Source organism: Hippichthys cyanospilos, chromosome 16, assembly GCF_059441005.1.
Source record: "Hippichthys cyanospilos isolate Australia breed blue-spotted pipefish chromosome 16, RoL_Hcya_1.0, whole genome shotgun sequence".
Classification (NCBI taxonomy): domain Eukaryota; kingdom Metazoa; phylum Chordata; class Actinopteri; order Syngnathiformes; family Syngnathidae; genus Hippichthys; species Hippichthys cyanospilos.
The window spans coordinates 18,118,475-18,140,065 of record NC_142384.1 but is presented as its reverse complement, the minus strand read 5'-3'; the positions used below and the strand labels follow the sequence as shown (position 1 = coordinate 18,140,065).

The window sequence follows — 21,591 nt, the reverse complement described above, 5'->3', positions numbered from 1 at the left end:
GGGGCGCCGCCGCCGACAGCGGCTGGATTTAAAGGCCACTAAAAGCCGCTCGTAAAATGCCGGTAATAAATGCCGCAATTAACACGCCGACGTTGACCGACAAGCGGCCGCGGAGCGCAGCCGTCGAGGGCCGCTTCGTTCGCTGGCGGAAATCCGCGTGACGTCACATCAAGAGCAGTGGTGGAATCTTTTTTTTTTTTTTTTGAAAAAAAAAGTTTCTGTTAAATCTTGGAACTGGATTTTTAGGACTATAAGCCGCTACGTTTTTCTCAGGCTTAGAATGCAGCTGCTTATCGTCCAATACAGTTTACTTGTAGTTTTTTTTTTAAACTAGCCACCAGGGGGCAATCACCAGAACACCAGTACACCAGTAAACGCAATCAGATAACAATCCTGCGGCTTACAGTCCAGCACAGATGATCTGCAGTTTTTAAGTAAAATTTAGTAGCCACCAGGGGGCAATCTCCCGGTAAACAAAGGGAGACAAAAGAAGATGCTACGGAAGTATTGACGATGAGATTGAATTGTTGTTTTACTTACAATCAGGGGGTGCTCTCCCCTAGTAAGCACAATCAGGCGTGTTACTGTTGTGTTGGTGCACCATTCTAACGATCATAACGCCTCACCTTGTCCCACTGTCTCTCTCGGTCCAGAGAGATGATGTTCATGGCCGGGTTGACCAGGTAGCCGTTAGCGTTGAAGGAGAAGTCGTTGTGCTCCCAGCTGATGTTCAACATGTGCCTGCCAAAAGACGCAAGAAAGCCCGCGGAGCGAGTCAAGTCACCGACCCAAAAACCAAGACGCGTCTGCATTAGTATGCGGGAGCCGTCGCGGGCGTCTTTCTCTCAGTCGGGATCAAGATCGGCCACGGCACGGCTGGCTTCTTTCGTCCCGCCGAACCGAGCTTTTTCCTTATCGGGAGGTCCGGACGCCATGGAAAAATGAACAATTTATGCACATGCGACTGTCGGATTTGACATGCATGAGTCCACCTCATTTCATTACATGACATTTTTACGAATGACGTTGCATTTCATTTTTCCTGGATTACCTGGATGTTTGATAATTTTATACGTCGCACACTTTTACATGTAACGAAATAGGAATATTTATTAGAGTAATCTGACTTTGGAGGACTTTTGTATTATGGGAGTCCAGGCTAAGCCAATCATTGAAGTCAAAGGCTTGCAAAGTTGGCAGCTAGCACCACCAAGGGGATTTGGAGTGTCAACACATTTTACTGCGCCCCGTTTGCGAGTCGCCATTTAAAGGAAAAAAATCGTGGGAAATGCATGATAAAACATGGTTTTTCAAATTGTCCAAAACGGACAATATTTCAAATTTTGAATGGCAGTAAATGAGCCCGACATGGGCTAAATTTGAAACTTACAGGGTGTAGCGCTCGTTCTCTCGTTTGCAAGCAATAAGAAAGGACGGCAGGGTGGCATATTGAAAGTAGTCACGTTTTGACAATCCATTTTAGCCTGCTAGCGTGTTTTTGTATGCTTGTCATTAGATATCACAAATCAAAAACCCAGAGTTGGGTCCAAATTTGACCCGGGGGTTAATGACTTTATGATTTACATGATTTTGGTGACACGACATAATCCGGTGCGCCTTTGCATATTGCATTCCAAAGGTTTTACCAACCTCTTTGGCAACAGCTTATTTTCATCACTTTTCCATCCGCCGTATCAGACCCGCCGCGCGGCTCCGCACCTCCGCCGTCACCCCGGCTGAGGTGATGAAAGCGCGCGGGCTCCCGCCAAGAGCCCCTCCCTCCCGTGGCCTAATCTGCTCTAATCCAATCGACAGGTTAACCGCGTCGGGATCCGGACGGGAAGGCGTCGAGAAAACGGAAAGCTCCTCCGTATTTGACGGCAGTCAAAAAAAGCGCTTTGTCGGTGAGAAGCGCTCGACCTTCAGCGCGCAGCTGCTCAAATGGCGCCCGCCGGCTCCCTTTGCTCGGGAATCAAAGGCCGGCATAACGATGCGTCCTTTTGGATTTTTTTCATGGACCAAAGGAAATATTGCAAAAAAAAAAAAAAATCCTACATTTATGGATTTTGTGGGAGGATTAGCGGCAGTTAGGAAGAAAAAATAACTTGGCAAAATTGTAACTTTTCTCTCAGAATTCTGCCTTTAAAGTGAGAAATCTGGGAATAAAGTCAAAGTTCTGAGTATTCTCAGATGTCGGGAATGTAAATTTCATGTCAGGATTCTCACAATAACGTCAGAAATTTGGACTTTATTCTCCGGATTCTCAAGTCAGAATTCTGACTTCTCAGAATCCAAGCTTAAGTCAGAATGTTCACTTTTAAGTCGACATTTAAAGTCCGAATTCCGACAGAATGTTCGTCCGAGTCCAAATGTTCAAAATGTTCGCTTTTAGTCATCATTCTGATTATTCTTCTGTAGTCAGAAAGGCGGGCGAACAAAAATCGCGCGAGTGGGCCCGACCGGCACGTACGGGCAAATAAGGCGGCCTTTCCCCGGCGGAGTCCATCGATCGGCTCCATCCCTCCCCGACCCTTTCCCGCCCCCCATAAACCGATCGGTTCCGTCTCTCTCTCCGGCTGCGCGCGAAGAGACTCCATCCTAACGGGCATTCCAATGGGTCATTCCCCGCTACCGTTCACCAACGGCCATATTGATAAATATTGAATTTATTCCGTTAACGTTTGATCTAGCGGATGCGTAACGCGACCCCGGCCCGCGGCTTCTAATCTTCGCGCTTCATAACGCGCCGCTTCCGCATCTCCCGCTTACCTGAAGAGCGTGTCGTTGGCGGCGGCGGCGGCCTCGACGGGATTGTGGCAGTCGTTGCGCGCCTCGGGCAGGAAGCCCCTCCGCTTGCGGTAGCTCTGCACGCCCTTCACCACGATGGCCACGCCGTCGCGCACGCGCTTCCTCAGGCTCATCCTCCAGCGGTCGGTGATGATGCCGATGAGACCCACGGGGAAGCTGTCGGGCGGCGGCACGTCGGGGTTGCCCACCGCCACGCTGGGAATAATCCAGATGTAGCCGGGTCCCACCAGCCCGGCCTCGGCGGCCATGGCGAAGAGATACTGGGCCTCCTCGTGGGAGCAGTAAACCAGAAGCACCTGGGCGTCGATCTGCTGCAGCAGACGGCGCGCCCGGATGTCGTTGGCGGCGTCGGCCGACATGTCGAAGGTCAGCACGTCCTGGAGTTCCCACATGAAGTAGCTGGTGTCGATGTAGGCCTTGGCGTAATCCACGTAGGCCTCGTAGCCCGGGTACAGGCTGGTGATGACCACGAAATTGTCCCAGTTGTACTCCTCCATCACCTTGAACATGCCGTTGATCTGCTGCTCGATGGACGAGCCCAGCTGCAGGAAGTTGGAGCCCTCGCCCTGCCGGGAGAAAACCGCGTAAGGGCCGACATAGGCGCTTCGCCCGGCCGAGCGTCCCCGTCTCGCCTCGGGCTCCAATACGTTCTTTGTGGTGGAAAACGTCTAACCCGGGTCCGATGATAGAATATTGTTTGTTTGGGTGGCGGCTGCATGCGGATACGTGTTGAAGGTGGGACTACCGTCTCGTGCGGAAGGCCCACGATTGGTTGAGCGAAAAAAGAAACGGGCCCGAATGGGGATTCCTTTGTCTCAGATTGAGGAGCGGAGATCCCTTTAGAAGGGTTTGTTCTGAAACGACGAAAACCCTTCCCCGCTTTTGACTCGGGTTGTGTTCTTTGTCTCCGGTCTTTCTTATGAATAACTCTGACGGCGGACTCGGGATTTTTGATCAAGACCAGGGTAGCGCACTTTCTTCGTAAAAAACATTCCTCGGGTTTTTCGGGTCTACTATAAACAGTATATATAAATATACACACAGACACACCCAGTTTTGCTCTGAACTCCATTTTAGTCTCGTCTTGATAATGTGGATAATGTCCCGGTCTCAGTTGGTGTGGCCTTGACTACTAGACTAATGTGAGGCCACATAGGGCCGCATCTGTTTTGTATTTCCATCGCGACTCCAATAAATCGTTGGTGGTATTAAGAAGTATTTGCGGCCCCGGCAAATAAATGTCAGGGAGCTACGTACCGTATTTGGGGACGCGCTCGTTATCAAAGATAGAAAAAGACTCCAGCTGACACGTGAAAGAACCGCTTTAGTGGCGTCCAGAAGTATTTGTACTTTGTTACGGGCCACCAGCGGCCCAGATGAAATATTCATTGAGTAGTTAATGCATTTGCTGTTCATCAACCGGCCAAATAAACACTCTATTTCTGTTCCGTCATCTTGTAAGTGACTCTCGGCCATTCGGATGAGCCTAAGTGCTCCTGGAGCTCCAGACTCATTCATCACCTCGAGCACGTGTGCCGCTTTTTCCAGGCAAGCACGAGGTGACATCCATATATTTGCGGACGCGACCATCTGTGTGGCAGGCCTCCATCTTGCATCCGCGACCTTGGGGGAGGACGATTATGTTTCATTTTTTACGCAAAATTAGGATCACCAAAAGCGATGACGCAGAAGCAAAACCTTGAGTAGTTCACAAAATCTTAAAAAAATAAAACAGCTGCTTATTCATCAACTCATCCGATGCCAGGGACGTATTTTCACGTTTTTGAAGAGCCCAGACATTCAATCCCGGCTACTCAAGTATCAAATTAATACTTAAGTATGTGGAAATGAATATCCTTAATGTACTTAAGTATCGGTTTAATACTTAAGTATCTGGAAATGAATATCCTTAATGTACTTAAGTATCGGTTTAATACTTAAGTATGTGGAAATGAATATCCTTAATGTACTTAAGTATCGGTTTAATACTTAAGTATCTGGAAATGAATATCCTTAATGTACTTAAGTATCGGTTTAATACTTAAGTATCTGGAAATGAATATCCATAATGTACTTAAGTATTGGTTTAATACTTAAGTATCTGCAGCAGTCAAGTCCAGGAGAGTACTTGTTGTAATCTAACAAAGATTTGCAAGAAGTAATTCAACTTATGCGGTGCAGCAGGATCCAGGAGCAACTTCCGGCACGTAGTTCATTTCTATAATTTATGGTCGAAAACAAAGCGGCGCGTTTCTTTTGGAATGGCTGCGATGAAGGAAGGATTTGCGCGAGGGTTCCCAGCACATTTCCGCCTGTTTAGCGCGGGACTTTCCTCGCATCTCTTGAATTGTCGTAAAAACGATCTCGACCTCCTCCTCCCCGGGGGAATAAAAGCGCTCTAGCGAGCGGGGTTCTCACAACCGGGGTCAAGCGCAACGAGGCCGCGAGCGGGTCTGCGATCTTGTTCCGCCTGGCTCCGCCGTGTCCTTGAGAGGCCGCCCGGTGATGTATGAGCATCTTATGAGTCTCGACGTCACGGCTAAATCCACCCGCTTTCTCCACTCCGCTTAGCCGGGCCCCGCCGGCCTGGGAAAAATGCCTTATTTCCCTCTCCTTCCTGTTCGAGCGCCGAGCGAAGACCGGCGTCTCCCGAGTATATAAAGGTGTACGCGACGGGCCGCTACCTTGACTCGCCGGTTTGAGTGGATCCGTGACCGGGGTCTTAACTCCGGTATATCAAATCAATTCTACAAATAGAAATGCCCCTTCAAAAACACATTTCGAACAAGGGGCAGGCATCCCGGCAGGAATGATGAATGGGAGAAGCGCTACGTTGATCTTCTCAGTCTCTGTGTTTACGCTGGCTTCCTATCGTTTTTCAAAAAATATGAACTGCTAACCAACGCAAGACATTGCTTAAATTTGATGATAAAAAAAAAAAAGGACTTAAAGGTTTGGGAATGGGATCTCAAAGTGTAGATCATGTCACATCATCTGTTTTATTTCTTCATCGTCTGCTAGAAAACTGCCTCACTAGTAAAAATGTGCATCTGTACTGTCAAAGGAATTTGCAATACTGGATTTTGCATGGACTATTTTTTATGGACTACTAGCTGCACCGAATTATTTGATGTACCAACAATTAAAGCAGAACATTTTGTAATTTGCAGGCTGCAGGTTTTAACATCAGAATATTGACATTATTACTGCAACATCATGCCTTCAACGCAGACTGAAATAAGACTTGCACCGACGTATTTTTAACATAACGCCGACACACTCGGCTTGTTGGAATACGGCACCAACACAAAAGTAACATGCCTTGTTTTGTTCAGTAGCGGAGAGTGCTCCCTGGTGACGACGAGTGGCAGTCCAAATTCAATATCAATAACTCAATAGCGTCTTCTCTTGTCGCTTTGTTTATTAGGAGATTTACCCCCTGGCGGCGAGTAAAAACTGCAGACAAACCGCACGGGGCGACAAGAAAAAAAAAGCGGGTGTTTTAAAGTCTGAAATTGATGGTAATTTGCTAAATAATCTGCTCTTAATTTGGAAAAAAAGTACAGTCCTTATCATAGTATTGGAAAAGGTTAAAGAAAGCCTGTTGATATCTCGGACATGAAAACAAGCCCCCGATATTTTATTCTCGAGCCCAATCAGAGCGTAACGGGACGCTTTCCAAAAGTCAATGTACCACTGTATTAGATTGCTCTTTTATGTCCTCAAAGTTACAGCAAACTGGAAAATGGGAACATTATCTTGGCTTTTCATTCATCTTTGCTTCATTAAAACTGCCGTATTTATATCTTCCAAGCGTGCCAGTACAGAAAATTAATTTCGGTTATCAGTGAAATGTTTCAATGTAAAGGAAGAGCGAGGAGAGGCTGACTGGTGTACACGCGTGCGTGGCCGCCGCAGCGCACAATGCGCTTTATCACCCCTACGGGTCAGAGAGCCAAGCTTCTCACACGGTCAGTCCGACTCGGTTAACGCCCGCTTGACTGATAGCAGGGAACGGGACCGCCCCGGGCATGGCCGCGGGCCGCTCAAAATGCTCGGGATCTTCGAGGGCTCCGTCAGCAGCTCCTTTGCTTTTTCCATTACCGTCTTTTACGGACAATAGGTCGCTCCGGAGTACAGCTCATAAAATGGATAGTACAGAAGGAAAAGATGCATTTTGGGGAGATACGATCCCAATCTGTACTGTTTGGGATTTTTGAAGCTTGTCCAGGTGAGTTATAAAACATTTTGCCACTTGTGACAAAGGAAAGATCAAAGCCATATTTTGAAAGCCCGCCCCCATCATGTACTGTATGTTGTTGGATCTTCAAGATTTTTGGCCCAGTTGTTATCCAAAGTCTGAGAATGGAACACCCCAAATTTGTAGTTGATCGGGATAACCGTCTAGGAGAAGGAGGCCAAAAACGGTCAGAATTCCAAAAATTCATGACGCTTGTCGTGTACATCCTAGTATATGCCTTCCTCTGACTCTTTTTTTGTAGGTCTTAATGTGCTACATGTACTGAAAATGTCCGTAGCTCTAGGTCAAACCTTCTGGGACTGGCTGCAATTTTTCGACTCTACGTGGCGCTGCAACGCGACTACGTTAAATTTGTTTGAGGCAACTACAAAAGATCACATTTTATACCAGGAGCGACAAGTGTGCAAATAAATAGTATATGGTCATTTAACTGTAATAGATCTACCACCTAATTACTTTGGTATGACGATTATACATTGTAAAGGACTTCTAGAGGTCTCGGGAGAAACATTTCAACTGCTTGCTGACCTTTAACACCCGAATGCCCAGCATTTGCCTTTTCTACCTCTGAAAAGCAGCAGAGAGCCCGTCGGGCAGAAAGCGTCTCGGCTCTTGTGAGCTCTTTTGCAACCTCAGCTCGGCCCTCCGTGTTCCTTCTTTACATGACAAAATTAGCCGTTCACATTCGGGACGCGTGCTAAAAAGCTTCCTGCCGACGGGCTCCCCGGTGGTCTTTATACGTAGCAAAGCATTCTAGTGTCAAACGTCTCAAAAGTCCGCAAGAGCCAGTCTGACGTCCAACAGCCGAATTCAAACGGCATCCACGTCAATTTCCACTCTTCTACTGTAATCAAAGCCATCAGGAATCCCACCCCCCGTAGCAGGCGTGGAATGTGCTAGATTATGAGCATAATTCCATAGTCCAGTACAGCAGGGTGCACTTCCACAGAAGCTCACAGTAATAGTCCGCAGTCCTAAAGAAGATTAAAGCCATCGAGCGGAGAGCTTAGCTTCTCCGTGCTCAGATTACATTTACAGTGACAAAAACGTTGACGAGAAGGTTTCTCCTTTCAACTCCGACGGGCCTGACGGGCGTCTTCTTCAGCGCCCACCTCCCAACATCTAGTCTGAAGACTCCCTTTGGTAAAGTCTGACGGGATAAGAGGAGGCTCGGCGAGATTAGCCGACCCGATGAGGTTTAGGCCAGAGCGCCGAAGCGGCGATTACGGTAAACGGCTGTTTGCGGAGATCCGAACCGAGTCTTGACATGGGCCATACCGAGTCCCTACCTGCACTCAAACACCCGAATTTGGCTGAAGGTGACTGCCATGACTCAGGTCGCTCTATTAATAGACTCGGGACCGCGTCCAAAAAAATAGCTAAAGGAAAGCGAAGATTCATATCGGTCGGCTTGAAGAGGCTTAAAAGCACGATGGGAAGAAAAAAAAAAGTAACGGAGCAATGAAGAAAGGAGAATTGGCGCGTCGCCGTCCTCGCCTGCGAAGCCCGACTCGCAGCTGCCGCTCTTTGGCCGCGACGTACGGACCCGCTACGGCATATGTCGCGAAGATTAGTTTTACGTTACAAAATGAGCGACAAAAGTACGCATTTTCGACAGAGATGTTCATTTTGGGATTTCTGGAACCTCCTTCAATTCTTTCCTTTCATTTCTCAGTAGCCAAAAGGTTCAAATTGTAAGTAAAGTGTTGACGATACGGCATCAGCAGACAACAGATACCGTTGAAAGTTTCAACTTGGCAACATTCAAATTGCTAGAACTTCAGCTATTTGAGCTACCTCCATATATTGTACATCATTCTAAAGGGAATTGAGTGTGAAATATCAATATCTCGATGCTTGTCAAAACATGTCAAATTTATCATCCGCTAATGGGGTATATGTTGAATTAGTTCCCTGTATTTGAAATACCGTTATTGTACTTTAATTCAAATAGATACGTGTATATATCTATCATCACTGGAGTCTTGTTCCTCTGTTGTCACATCTGCCGGACGATTAGCCAAAACAAAAGATGACACCTGCACTCCCACCCTGTTAGGAGCTTTTAACATCTCCCCACATGATGTATACGCCCGCAGTTAGCATCGCTCTCTGGCTAATTAGCTCCGAGCGCTCCTATTTCATCTTAACGGCCGCCTTTTGTCGCAGCCAGCCCGTTCCTTAATACGCCTGTTTGCGCGCTAATGTATTCCGACCGGGTCGCACCTGGAAGAGCGGCGTTAAGAAGGGAGGTGAGGAATGGCGGGCATTAGCGGCCGAGAGCCATGACACCCCCGGGGGCCGGCGCGAGGACAAGGTCGAGCCAATGTCAAAGCCGTTCGCTCTCCCATTCCGCGCAAAAGAGGCCCGGCGCTAATCGTATTTTTGCAGGGAGCGTCTCGCCGGCTCACGCTGTGAAAATGAAGCATTCCGGTTGGACGCCGGCGTCCAAATGTGCGTGACGGGGTCCTGCCGGGGTGAAGCAAATGGGAGCAAATCCAATACCGGCGAAAGGAGCGGACGCCCGAGTCCGCCGCCGTGTTTCGCTCTTAATTATTCACCAGATCATTTGCGGCTAGAATCGTAAATATGACAAGGCGCCACAACGTGACAAATCGCCACGCCCGAGCCGCCGGCGGCTCGTTTCGCCGGGCGGAAAAAAAGCCATTTGATGTACAAGTGAATGAAGTTATGGGCTTGTACGCACAATGAATGCGATTCGCTAGTCGAGATAGCGCCGCGTTGAGGCCGTCAAATATCAATAAAGGCAACTAGAAACATTGGGAAGGGGTGTCGGCTGTTCCGCTCCCCAAGAAGTACAAATGATACGTTTCCTTCCCGTCTAACGAAAAGTCTTTGGTACACCTCACGCGGGACACGCTACATCACTAATACTTAAGGAAAGATGAGCGGACAGCGGCGGATCCGGACTTTCACCGTTAAAATCCAATTCGAATCCCATCCTTTTTCTTTCCCATCTTTTCTTCTGATCTTTAAAAGACAACTGTGGCTTGAACTGAAAGAGTAATAGGGAATAATATTCCCAAAAAAGAGATGGGTCATAAGACTTGGAAAAGTCGAGGTAACGCCGTCGTTTATTTATGGTAAAACTTCACCCCTGACACGGATTCATGAGTTTGCCCGAGGATTGGAAACGTTAGCCGCACGGAAGCCATTTTGAAAGGATTATATGTGGACTCCGGTATTGAGCCGCCTCCCTTTTCCACTTAAACTTCAATGATTGCTGGAGTGCAATCCGGTCAACAAGTTTGCTGCGCCTTTTCGAAGCGTCATCTTCCTCCAGAATCTTCTAAAAATTTCTGGGACTAGCCCCCAAGGTCGCAAAAGGTCAACGGAAGCTGTCCGTTCACACGCAAAGTCATGTACAGATGACAGATTGTCAGCGTCTAACGTCCATTTTGACGGAGCTAATTAGCACTCAAAGGACCGGACGGGCGATAATGAGCCGTTGTTTCATCCAGTGTTAAGGATTGTAATTATCCTTGACCGAGTCTTAGCGTGCGTTGACATAAAAAAAAAAAAGACGATTTTGGGGTTTCTTTGCGATAAGTCGGTGAGAAAAGTTTTGCGGGCGAAATTCCGCCGTCACGTCATTTTGAGTGTCAGCGACTGAACCGTGTCGGAGAAAATCAACTTGACAGCAAGATTAATAGGAGTCCGGTCTCTCCTGACAGACAAAGGTCACAAGAACCTGGCAAAGTGTGTTGAGACCACATATACAGAAGCCCAAAGCACTGATGTGTGTCAGGTATCACCATAAACACATGGGATTATATAGAATTTCGTTTTGGGGATTTATTGAGTTAAAAATGGTCAGGTTACGGCAGAATGCTTCTGTTTTGAAACTCGAATATATAAAGAACATACAATTGCTCGATTGATCGATTTTGTGGCGCCCCCTGGAGGAAAATGTTTATATTAGAGGGGGACTTCTCATTTGTGTCTGCGGTTTTGCTTGAGCGGTCAAAGACTAGCGCTGGGATTCGGTTTCATATTGGGCCACGGAGCCAACGGGTCACAATCAAGCATCGTCTGCTACGCTGAGCTGGACCCAAGCGTCCCTCGGGGTGGACTTCTCATTTCCGGTTGGCATTTTCGGACAAGACCGGGTTAATGTTAGTTTGACCCTCCCTCCTCACGTCGTTTGGCACCAAGACCGCAATCCGCTTCCTTTGAGTGTTTTTCGACGTTAAGTCGGGTTTTGACCCGGTCCCATCAGTAAGTAAGCAGTTTCTAGAAGCCCGGTTCTTACCTTGTACGGCAGGACGACGGCAGAGCCCCCGCTGATCCCCACGATAGGCACGCCGGTCTGAGTGGAAATGAAGTCCAGGATCTGCGCGACGGCTTCGGAGCCCACGTTGTCCTCGAAGACCACGCCATGGACGCGGTTGGCGGAGAGCGTGTCGCAAATGCGCGTGAGCAGCGCTCGGGGGTTGGTGTTGTTGACCAGCACGGTGATGGGGTTGACCTCCAGAGGCAGGTCCATGAAGTTCTCGCGACTCAGCCGCCCCTTGATCTCGGACTGGTAGGCGGAGCCGCTGAAAACCACCGCCACGTTGACGGCGGGCGCCGGGATGCCGAAAGGCCGGCCCGAGCAGCGGGGGCCGGCGCTGTAGAGCAGCAGCAGCGGCCACCACAAGGAGGCGCTCAAACCAACGCCCATCTCACTCACCTACTGCCTGCAGGAAGAGGTCAACGGATGGGACTGGCGTTAGATGCGGTTTTTTAGTTCCAAAGACACTCATTCAAGATTGCATTTTTGGTTTCTGGGCGAGCTCTATCTCTGTAATCGCTTTGATTGAAAAATCTGATGGCATATCGGTCGTTTGGCTTTGGACACCACCCGCCGGATGTTGACCCGCCCCGTCTGAAGTCCGTTAAAGCCGAGGCTGCGGTCAGATGCGGCTGGGTGGGATTTGACCCGGTTTTCTTTCGTCTTGGACTCGGATTTGATCACGTCGGCTTTTGACCTCGTCACGTCAGTCAAGAGTTTTTACTAGCCTGCTTCTGACCTCGTACGGCGGGACGATGACCAACTCGGACTCTGACTCCTTTAAGCTAGTCTGTCATTGTTCGTTGGCGCCATGCCTACCCCGTCCGTTGTCGGTCTGCCGTTTTTTTTCTTTTTTAAGCCGAACCAAAGCGTAATCATCAATCCGTCGGTTCGTCATTTTATTTTACGAAGAGCGTCAAGCATCATGAAATTGATCGAATTGAGTGGCAAAGTAAAGTTGAATCTTGGACCTTGCTGATCTCTGTCAACTTGACTTAGACTCGGATTGTGACTCGGACTTGACTCGAAGTCAGTAAAGGCGGACTTGACTACAGACTTGTCGCAGCGTCCTGTGGCATTATTATTTTTTTGGGCGCGTAGCGCAAATACGCAGTAATCCACAGCGCAGCTCGCCGTCTTATTGGAGCGGCCCGACGCCGCCCGTTCCGCCGTTCGCGAGAAGCCATTAGCGGCAGCTCAAGCGGTATTTTTAGAGTTTGCGGCGCGGGGCCCGTGACCGGGGCTCTTCGGGTGGCATCTGCCGCCTCGCTGCTGTTGCCTCGTGTGCTCCAACACAACAGATGGCGGCCAGTGTTTAATGCAACAAATGGAGAACAAGAGGATTTGTTCCCCCGCCGCCACCGCCATCTCCAGCGGCACCGGCCCACTCTCTCTCCTGACATTACGCTTGAGGCTCTTGCTTAATTTTTCAGACTTAATCTGCCAACGGTCTACTTGGCGCTTGGCGTCAGCTGACATCATTTGACGGAGCTTCTCAAACTTTTTCGTCCCCGCGGGATCTCTCTTCCGAATGCCTCATTGTATTCCAAACGGCAGTTAATGTGGCTGCCGCGTGTACCGCAAAATACCGTCTCGAGTAAGTATTCATTATTTCCGTGAAAAAAGTCATAATGTTATCTAGGATACGATCACAATTTATGATATATGATATTCCGTCCAAAACATCTGCTTCTTTCCCTATTGGCGGCCGCAATTTTTAATGAATCCCCAAACGGTTAATCCCAGCTCTTTGCGCGACCTTGCTAATGGACGGGATTTTCCGGCGCGAACTGAATTTACCGCTTCCAAAAGCCGGAGCGACCAGCCGGGCAGAAGGACTTTTTGCCAAAGGTGTCAAAGTGGCGTTGGGAGGAGCTGGGGGAGCGCGGGGCGTCGTTGACACCGAGACGGGAGCCGGCCCGCCATGGAGTCCCGGTGGGGTGAAATAGATTGTAATCCCTCCGTAATCCCGGGAGGCTTCACAGCCCGCCCGCCTTGATTGTAGCAGGCTTGGCAAGCGCACTTGGTAGCTGCAGCTTTTTTCCTAGCCAACAGGGGGGCTCTCTCAACTGGTAAACGCAATCAGGTGTGTTACTGTTGCGCGGGTGCAGTAGTCTAACAGGCCGAATGTGTCGATGTTTTGTTGAAATTATGTTGCCCTTATTTCTGAACGCGCGGGTATGTTTAATCTGTGTTGGTGCTGCAACCAGGTCGTTTGAAATCAAAACAGGAATTTTAACCCTTTACTGGGCACAGCGGCCATGTTAGGACAGGCAAAAATGGCCGTTATTAGGCATGCGTTTTTCTATCTTCAGTTCCTAAACAGGCCAGAATTTTTAAGATTTTAATGAAATTCAGTACGGGTTTAAGCAACGGTTGCGGACGTTTACGAGCGTTTTGCCGAAAACGGCCGCTGTGGCCGGTTGAATTCCGCAAGGTAGCTCACTCGTTTGAATTCTTAATATGAATACTTAATAACATCTTAAAGGACAAGGCTCGGCCTGTGTTATTTCACCTGTTGCGAGAAACGGGGGTTCACCGCCGCACCGAGAATGGCGCCCGTGGGAAAAAAAAAAAAAAAAAAAATGTCCGTCAAAGTCAAACGTAATTACACGCCGGCGCGTGCGTGTGGACGATGAGCTCTTGTCAGCGAGTTATTGATGACTCATTCAGTGTTTGGTTTAATTCCGCATCCTCGCCGGCGTTTGACCTTCACGCATACGCCTCAGCTGTTTGGCCGTCTTGATTGAACGCGTGCAAGGTCGGGAGCCTTTTAAGCATTTGGACCACGTAGCGCGCTCGCCCGTCAAAGGCATTAACCCCCAAACTAGTCCCGTGCTGTCGCAGCTAAAACATGGATAATGACATTGCGCAGAACCTTCTTGTTTCCTGCTGCTCCATCCAAACAGGTGTCCAAACCAAATTTACAGGCTGAAAACGAGCTCGACGAGGAGCCCAAGAAGACCCGCGATTGAAAATTCAGCCTCCGAACTCTACTTCTACTTGTCCCGCGTAATATACGGCTAAATAATAGGCTTCAAAATTGGAGCTTAGCTAGCATATCAAAATTTCACAGGGAGTTGTAAATTGTTGATGGTAAACAAATCTAAACAAACAACTGAAATGCAGAGGTAGAATTTCAAGAATTCACATGGCTATTGAACTTTTTTTGCCCCCCAAAAATGAAAACTGTATAAGGCCCAACGGGGGCGCGCTGTCAGCTTTTGAGAAAATTGAAGGATTCTAGGCGCACGTTATAATACAGGAATTACGGTAATCAAAGACCCTCAATAACTCCCAAGAAGCTTTTACCACTAAATTGTTTCATGCGTAATTATATTTGCAGTGACAAGCTGTAAAAAAAAAAAAAAAAAAACACTGGCTCAATAGCGCCCCCGGGATTTTTTTGAAAATTCAGCCTTGTAGGACAGTTTCACATCCAAAAAAACAAAAAAATCTCAAGACCTCACGTGTCTCGAAAGCACAGCGTCCAGCAACGCGTCTGTTTAGGATCGATAACGTCATTTCATCTTGGCGCCGTTTGACGGCGGGCGAGGCGGCGGCGTTTTCAGCATGGCGAGCACGTACGCGGTCATTCTCCCTCCCCCGCCCAAGGCATCGACCCCAAAGCGTCGGGGGTGCTGTCGCAGCCCGCGCTCCCCCGCTAATCAGATTAGCCCGTGAATTAGGGGCCTATCTCTTGTAAGGCGTCGCGTGGACACCTTGGCGCGCCGTTTTGATGGACGCTGGCGTGCGACGTGACGCCAGAGGCGATGATAGGGATTCTTAGGACGTCCCGACGTACAGCGGTTGGAAATTTTTGGGTGTTGCCCCACTATAACCCGGGTTCAACATTAAGTCAACGCTTGTGCAGTATGTTGCTTATTTTTGGGTCATTTTTTTCCACATCTTTCTGGTATTATTTTACCCAAGGATGGCACACAGGCATGTTCCGAAAATACTGGAATTCCCCCAATATAAGCTGTGTATAGATTTTGTATATAATTTTTGTGTATAATTTTGGGCTCAAATGCTGCTATTTTATATGTGACCGTCCATAAGACGTAACAATGTAAGAACGATAGCAATATAGAATAAATCACACCTTCCTAATCTCTTTACATTTTCTTGCGTTTATATCCGTATGTTATATATTTGTTGCGTGGTAAGTGCTTTTCAGATTTCCAACATTGTGAGCAGTCAGTGAACGCCTCGCCAGTGTAATGTTGAATGGGCTCAGCCTGTTTTGTTTTTTTTTTCTTTTGCTCACAACGTGACTTGAGTTGATTTGAATAGAAATATCAGCTCTTGCCTACTTTCCAGATGTTTAGCTGCACCGGTGTATAAGCGGCAGCATCAAAAATTAAACGAAAAAACCACGGGTAGTCCACAGGTCGTAATATCAGAAGGATGGTGTATAGATTTTTTTTAAAATATTTAATTATTTATTCAAACCGACATTTGATATCTACATGTATAAACATACACATCAACGTCACCAATTTTCACACGTTTGCTTGATGGGAGGATTGTCACCTGGTGGCGAGTAAAAAAACTGCGGACAAGACACACCGGACCATAAACCGCAGGGCTCAAATCATGAGAAAAAAGTTGCGGATTACAGTCTGAAAAATATGCTAATTTTCCACTGCCATGATCTATAGCCGTCAATAGCTCAGTTTGGGAAGCGATGACTTCCCTAAAAATAAAACTAAAAAAAAAAAATACGGGAGCCTGACGGGGGGATGAAAAGTCAGCCGGGGCATCCCTTTTGGAAAGCCCAGACGCATGACCGGCGGCGGGGCGGCGGCGCGGACCCGCTATTTTGTCGAGCATGAACTCGGGACGGAAATAGATGGCGGCGCTCGCTGCGGCGCGCTTTCATCTCGCCCGCCCGCCCGCCGCACAAATTTCATGCTTTGACAGCAAGCCGCACTTCATGAAAGTCGGCCTCGTTAAACGTACAAATTGGAAAAAAAAAAAAAAAAAAACGAGATAGAGGGTGCGGCGTTAGGCCGGGGAAACATATTTGCGATTTATTTGTGCGTTAAAGTCATACGGCCGTTGACGCCCCATACGGAAAAGCAAGCGGCTTGTCGTCTCTTTAGGCGCGATAAAAATAACAAGGACAAAAGCTTGCTTCCTTGAAGTTTCCTGTCACAAACACTCATTTTTACCCTTTTTTTTTTTCCGGATGATCTAATCCTTCCTGGTTGTAATTATATTTGTCTTATTTGATGTCGATCCAATCTGTCCTTCAGGCAAAGTTAAATTGAGTGACGAAGCAGACTTTTAAATAACAAGTAGCATATTTTTTTGGGTGCGTGTGTGTATGTGTAAAATACTAAAGCCGCATAAAGTCAAGAATAAATAGATACATGAAAAAGGTAATACGTCGTAAACAAAGCGCTACTGGCGAAATGTAGCACGCCGTACACTAGCGAATTTCTGGCTGTTTTTGACTTTGCGACAGACGCGTCAGATGGCGCGCTCTCCAGCGTGGCCGCCGCCAATTGAAACGAGTGGAGAAATGGTAATGGGAGGACAGGTTTGGTCGCAAGGTTTAGCCCGCGAGAGGCGATATGGTCCGGCCCATTCATTGCGTATATTTACTGAGCTGAGGGAAGCGGCGATAGCTGCAATATCCGCCTGCATGTTATCTGCTAGCGTAAATTGAATATTGTTGATAAGGTGAAGACGCTTTCGTATGGACACGATGCGCATAGCTTCCCGTTGGAAATTACATTGTGCACAATGTGGCCTGCTTTGTTTTGTAAAGAGGGCAAAAAAGGGGGCGTGGACAACTTTTTTTTTTTTTTAAACTCAGTGATTCAAGGCCAGGAGTTTTGTGCATTCAGGTAAAATCATTTTACTACATATGTTTGAATGTAAACATGATTTTTTTAAGTGCGATGTCATGCAGGCGAGCGATAATAGCTTGGCAGTGGACGCTTTGAGAACTGAGATGTAGACCCTCCACCGAAACAAAGGCATACGATGCTCTGCAAAGGGGGGTAAAAAAAAATATTGCAATTAATTTGCTCTTAATTTGAAAACAAAAACGTATCTTTCATACCACTGCAGTGAATTGTATTGAAACGTTATTATATTTTATCTGCTAACAGCTATTAGTTTACGGGTGTCCAAAGACACTCATATATATATGAATTTTTTTTTTTATTTAAATAGCATCGTGGGCCGCGCCCAAAATTGTATTTTTAAGATGCGGAGTGGATGGCAGGGCGCAAATGGCCCGCGGGCCGCGCTTTGGACACCTCGGCGCTGGCTAATCGCTATCGCCTCCGTTTGAGAAGCGGCGCGTTTCCGACAATTTCGAAGAGCGGACGAGGACGCGACGGCCGCCGCTTTTGTGGCGACTTGCTATTCCGCCGTTTCCTTCGCAAGCGCAGGATTGCGTGTTGGGCCGCTCCTTTGGGCTTGTCAATTTCTTTACCTGACGGCGGCTCCAAAACACAGGCGCCATCAGTCGAGCATCCCGATCGTTAACGCGAAGCGGGAAAAAGCCCGCGCGTCACGCCGCGTTTAACGGCCTCTTTTATATTCCGGCCATCGGGCCCGCGCCGCACTTGTTTTAACAATGCGCACCTGTCGCTCCTTCCACTGCCCGATCGATACGGCGATCGGCGGCCGCCGGCCTCGTTCGTCATCGATAGCGCCTCGCTCTTGAATGAAAACAACCTCAAACGATCAATCCGCAGGCAGGGGCGGTGGCGTGTCCCGCGTTTCACCTTCCACAACATACCGATCACAATTACTGTCAATTTGGGAGTTTTTACTGGCCGCCAGGGGGCAATTAGCTGGAAGCGAAGGGAGATGGAAGAATGAGTTATTTTACTCACCACCAGGGGGCACTCTCCACTAGTGAAGCCCATCAGGTGTGTTACTGTTATGTTGGTGCAGAGTTCTAACAATCTGTTAGGTTGAAAATATGTTTTTTGTTTGCAAATAATTATTTTTCTGTTTCGATTGGCTGCCATGTTTTCTAATGTGTTTTTCTTTTATTTGCGCTGACCTTGTTTGTGATTTTTATGTTGTCGTTTTACTTTGTCATTTCTAATGTGGTTTTGTTTTCTGTTAGCAATGCATACTTTTGGTGATTTTATTATTTATCTGATTTTTGATCTGGTGTTATATATTTTTTTGTTTGTCTAATTATCTCTGTTTATCATTTTTGATTTGCTGTGTGTATTCCTAATGTGTTTAGTTTTTTTTTGTGATGACCTTTTCAGGATTTGTTTTGCTGTTGTGCTTTGCCTTTTCTAATTTGGTGGTTTTTTGGTGAGCAAACATATACTGTATATTACTGTGATTTTTTTTGTTTTTCACCTAGCTAGCTTTTTGACCTAGCTAGCGTCTAGCAGAGCCATCAAGTAGGTCTTTGTTTTTGGCGGGGTCCTAAAAGGCCCCTTCCACACCCTGCCAATCAAGTGCCCCTCTTTCAGTCTGTGTTTACATGCTTAATTTTGCTCCTAATCCGCTTCAATCCGGAGCTAATTAACTCATCTGCGAAGCGTCTCCGCTAGATGAGCGCGTGCTGGCACACACCCGCAGCTGCAGCTTTTCCACCCGTACAAAGTGTTTGGGGTGTAGCGCAGCAGACTCATTCAATCCCAAAGACAGGAATTTCCGTTTTTTTCCCCTCTTTTTTTCTTTACTTTAAAACTCAAGACATTCAATGCACGCATTTTGCCCGGCCCGGATCAATAATACTTGACATGATTATGATTTTTTTTTCTCTTTCTTTCTGACCACACAAAGGGGTATTAATATTTGCTTATGTGTGGCGTTCTGCAAAACAATAAAGGGAATTCCTTTGTGTGCTAAAGTAATCCATTACTTTACTTTAATACTTAATTACTCCTTATTTGACCAACGATTGTTGGATCCTTCTGAAAAAAAAGTATATAAAAGCAACCGCTTAAAAAAAAACAACAAAAAAAGTCTGACTCGACAAAAATCCCGCTGGGTTGATCTCGCTTATCTCGGGCGTGCTAATCAGGGCCATTTTATCTTATTTTATCTTATATGCTGTTAATTGATTGGAGGAGCAGCGAGGGGGCAGCGGGCGCTTTTAATCAAAGCCATTAAGACGTCAGTTGGGGGGGGGGGGGGGGGGGGGGGCTGCACTGTGACAGGGGAAGCGCAACGTTTATTGGCCGCGGCTCTTCATTAAGCAGACAAGACGTGATGGAGTGTTATTGGCTGAAAAGGCCGTCCTGGCGGAAATAGCGCAAAATATCATCTTTACGAGTGCCAATAAAGGCTCACGATGTGTGCGCGTGGCGCGCTGCTCGTTTGCTCCGGTAAATAACACTCATTTGGCTGCTTTGAAGGGGACTCGGCCCTTCGCGGGGCGCAACAATGCCTGCGATTGGTTTCCCCTCGCATTTACGCTTCACTCGTTCAACACTGCCTGGAATTTTTCCCCACACGTTTACGCTTAACTCATTCAATCCCAAACACGTATTTTTTCAAGAGTCCAGTTACCTATACATATATATATGTGCGTATATATATAGACCAGCTCGTTTGGACTTGCGACTAAAATGTCATATTTCGCATATTTGATGCTATTTTGGACTTAACGTGCCAGGTTGTGGGGTGGGGTGGCTGTAAAAGTCAACATGGAGCCCCGATTAAAAGATTTCCCCATCCCGATGGGAACGCGGCCGGGATCTGTCAACTACAACTGTCATGGGGATTTTTGTTTTATTGCCATTCGATCGTTCATCACATTACTACCAAAGAGGATTACGGCCAGTGGGGGGGGGCTAACAACAACAGGATTCTCACTTTTCTCTCAGATTCCTGACTTTGTCCTCAGAATTTTTATTTTTAGGCCAGAATGTCGAGAAATTCGTAATTAGGACGTCATAATGCGAATTTCTGAAGTTTACTGACATTTCGAGACACGCGAGTGAGAACTCCGACTTTTCTCTGAACTCTATTTTCATCATTCTGGCATTAAAGAGAGAATACTGAGAATAAAGACGGAATTGTTGCTTGAAAATGAGAATTCTAACTTCGGCGTGAGAACTCTGCTTCAAAAAAGTCTGGCGAGAACAGTCCGGGCGTCTCATCGATAAAATTCCGTAGCGAAGGGCGGGAACGGCGCCCTTCGCTCGGTGCCTTTTGGAGCAGATTGCGCACCAAAGCGTTTGTTGTCTGCGGATTACCACGGTGGACGTAATCCATTTTCCCACGACACGTCGCTTGCATGTTTACCTGAAGCTTAGAGGCCCGCCACGCGCACATTCCCGCTTTGACCCGCGGGCCGACCCCGACTGACAGGTGACCGATGGCCGCCGTCGGCCATGTTGTGGATATGGAGCGCGGCTTAATCTGATACGCCGGCCGCCCGTGCGGAACCGGACCGCCCCGCCGTTGCCGCTCCAGCTGTCACCGCGGACTGGACGGCTGCCCGACACACACACACGCACGCACACGCACACACACGGCTGCTAATCCACATATGAGCAGACCACTTTTGTCCTAATCTGTCTTGGAGGGCCAGCGTAGTACTGTAGGATTTTTTTTTTTTTTTTTGCTACATTACCCATGCAGCCACTGTTCAAACAGCAGCCGGCGAAAATCGAGTCTAGTACGTTAGCTCCCATCTGAGGGATTTCCTCTCCCGAATTTCAAAGCCGATTTCCACCTGACTTGAATTTAGAGAGAGAATTTTTAAACAAATCTGCTTGACCTCACAGCTCTTCAATATACTGTTTTATCTGCACTATAAGGTGCGCCTTCAAAAAAAAAAAATGTCTTCATATATAGGGCGCACCGCATTATAAGGCGCATTGAACAAAAGCTACAGGGTTGCCTTATGCATCCACTAGAAAAGTCAGTCCAACTTTATTAATAGACAAGCAGAAATTAAGAATATACTTTTGTGTTTATCTAATCTCCAGTAAGAGGTGATTAATAAAACATTTAGGAATAACCGCATTTTCTGCATTATAAGTCGCACCTTTAATAAATGGCTTATTTTAAAACATATAAGGGAAGACCGCATTATAATGCACATAGAATAGAAGCTACAGTAGTGGCTGGGGTTGCCTTATGCATCCACTAGATGGAGCTGCGCTAAAGGAATGTTAACCAAATAATCAGAAAAGTCTGTCAAACTTTGTTACTAGACAATCAGAAATAAAGATGGTTTGCGGAAAGTACTTTCTGAAAAAGTGGAAAAACACCTCAATCA

The 21,591-nt window shown here is 47.3% G+C and overlaps 1 protein-coding gene across 1 annotated transcript in view; it reads right to left on the bottom strand.

Annotated features, from left to right (window-relative positions):
• grin2ca (glutamate receptor, ionotropic, N-methyl D-aspartate 2Ca) overlaps positions 1 to 21,591 on the bottom strand; it is a 36,313-nt gene that overhangs the window by 11,326 nt on the left and 3,396 nt on the right. Inside the window, exons 2-4 of the mRNA XM_088437437.1 lie at positions 11,343 to 11,769; positions 2,770 to 3,374; positions 627 to 741 (exon numbers count right to left, since the gene is read on the bottom strand). Of these exons, the coding sequence (XP_088293563.1) occupies positions 627 to 741; positions 2,770 to 3,374; positions 11,343 to 11,753 (1,131 nt within the window). The 5' untranslated portion in view covers positions 11,754 to 11,769. The remainder of the gene's footprint in view (positions 1 to 626; positions 742 to 2,769; positions 3,375 to 11,342; positions 11,770 to 21,591) is intronic.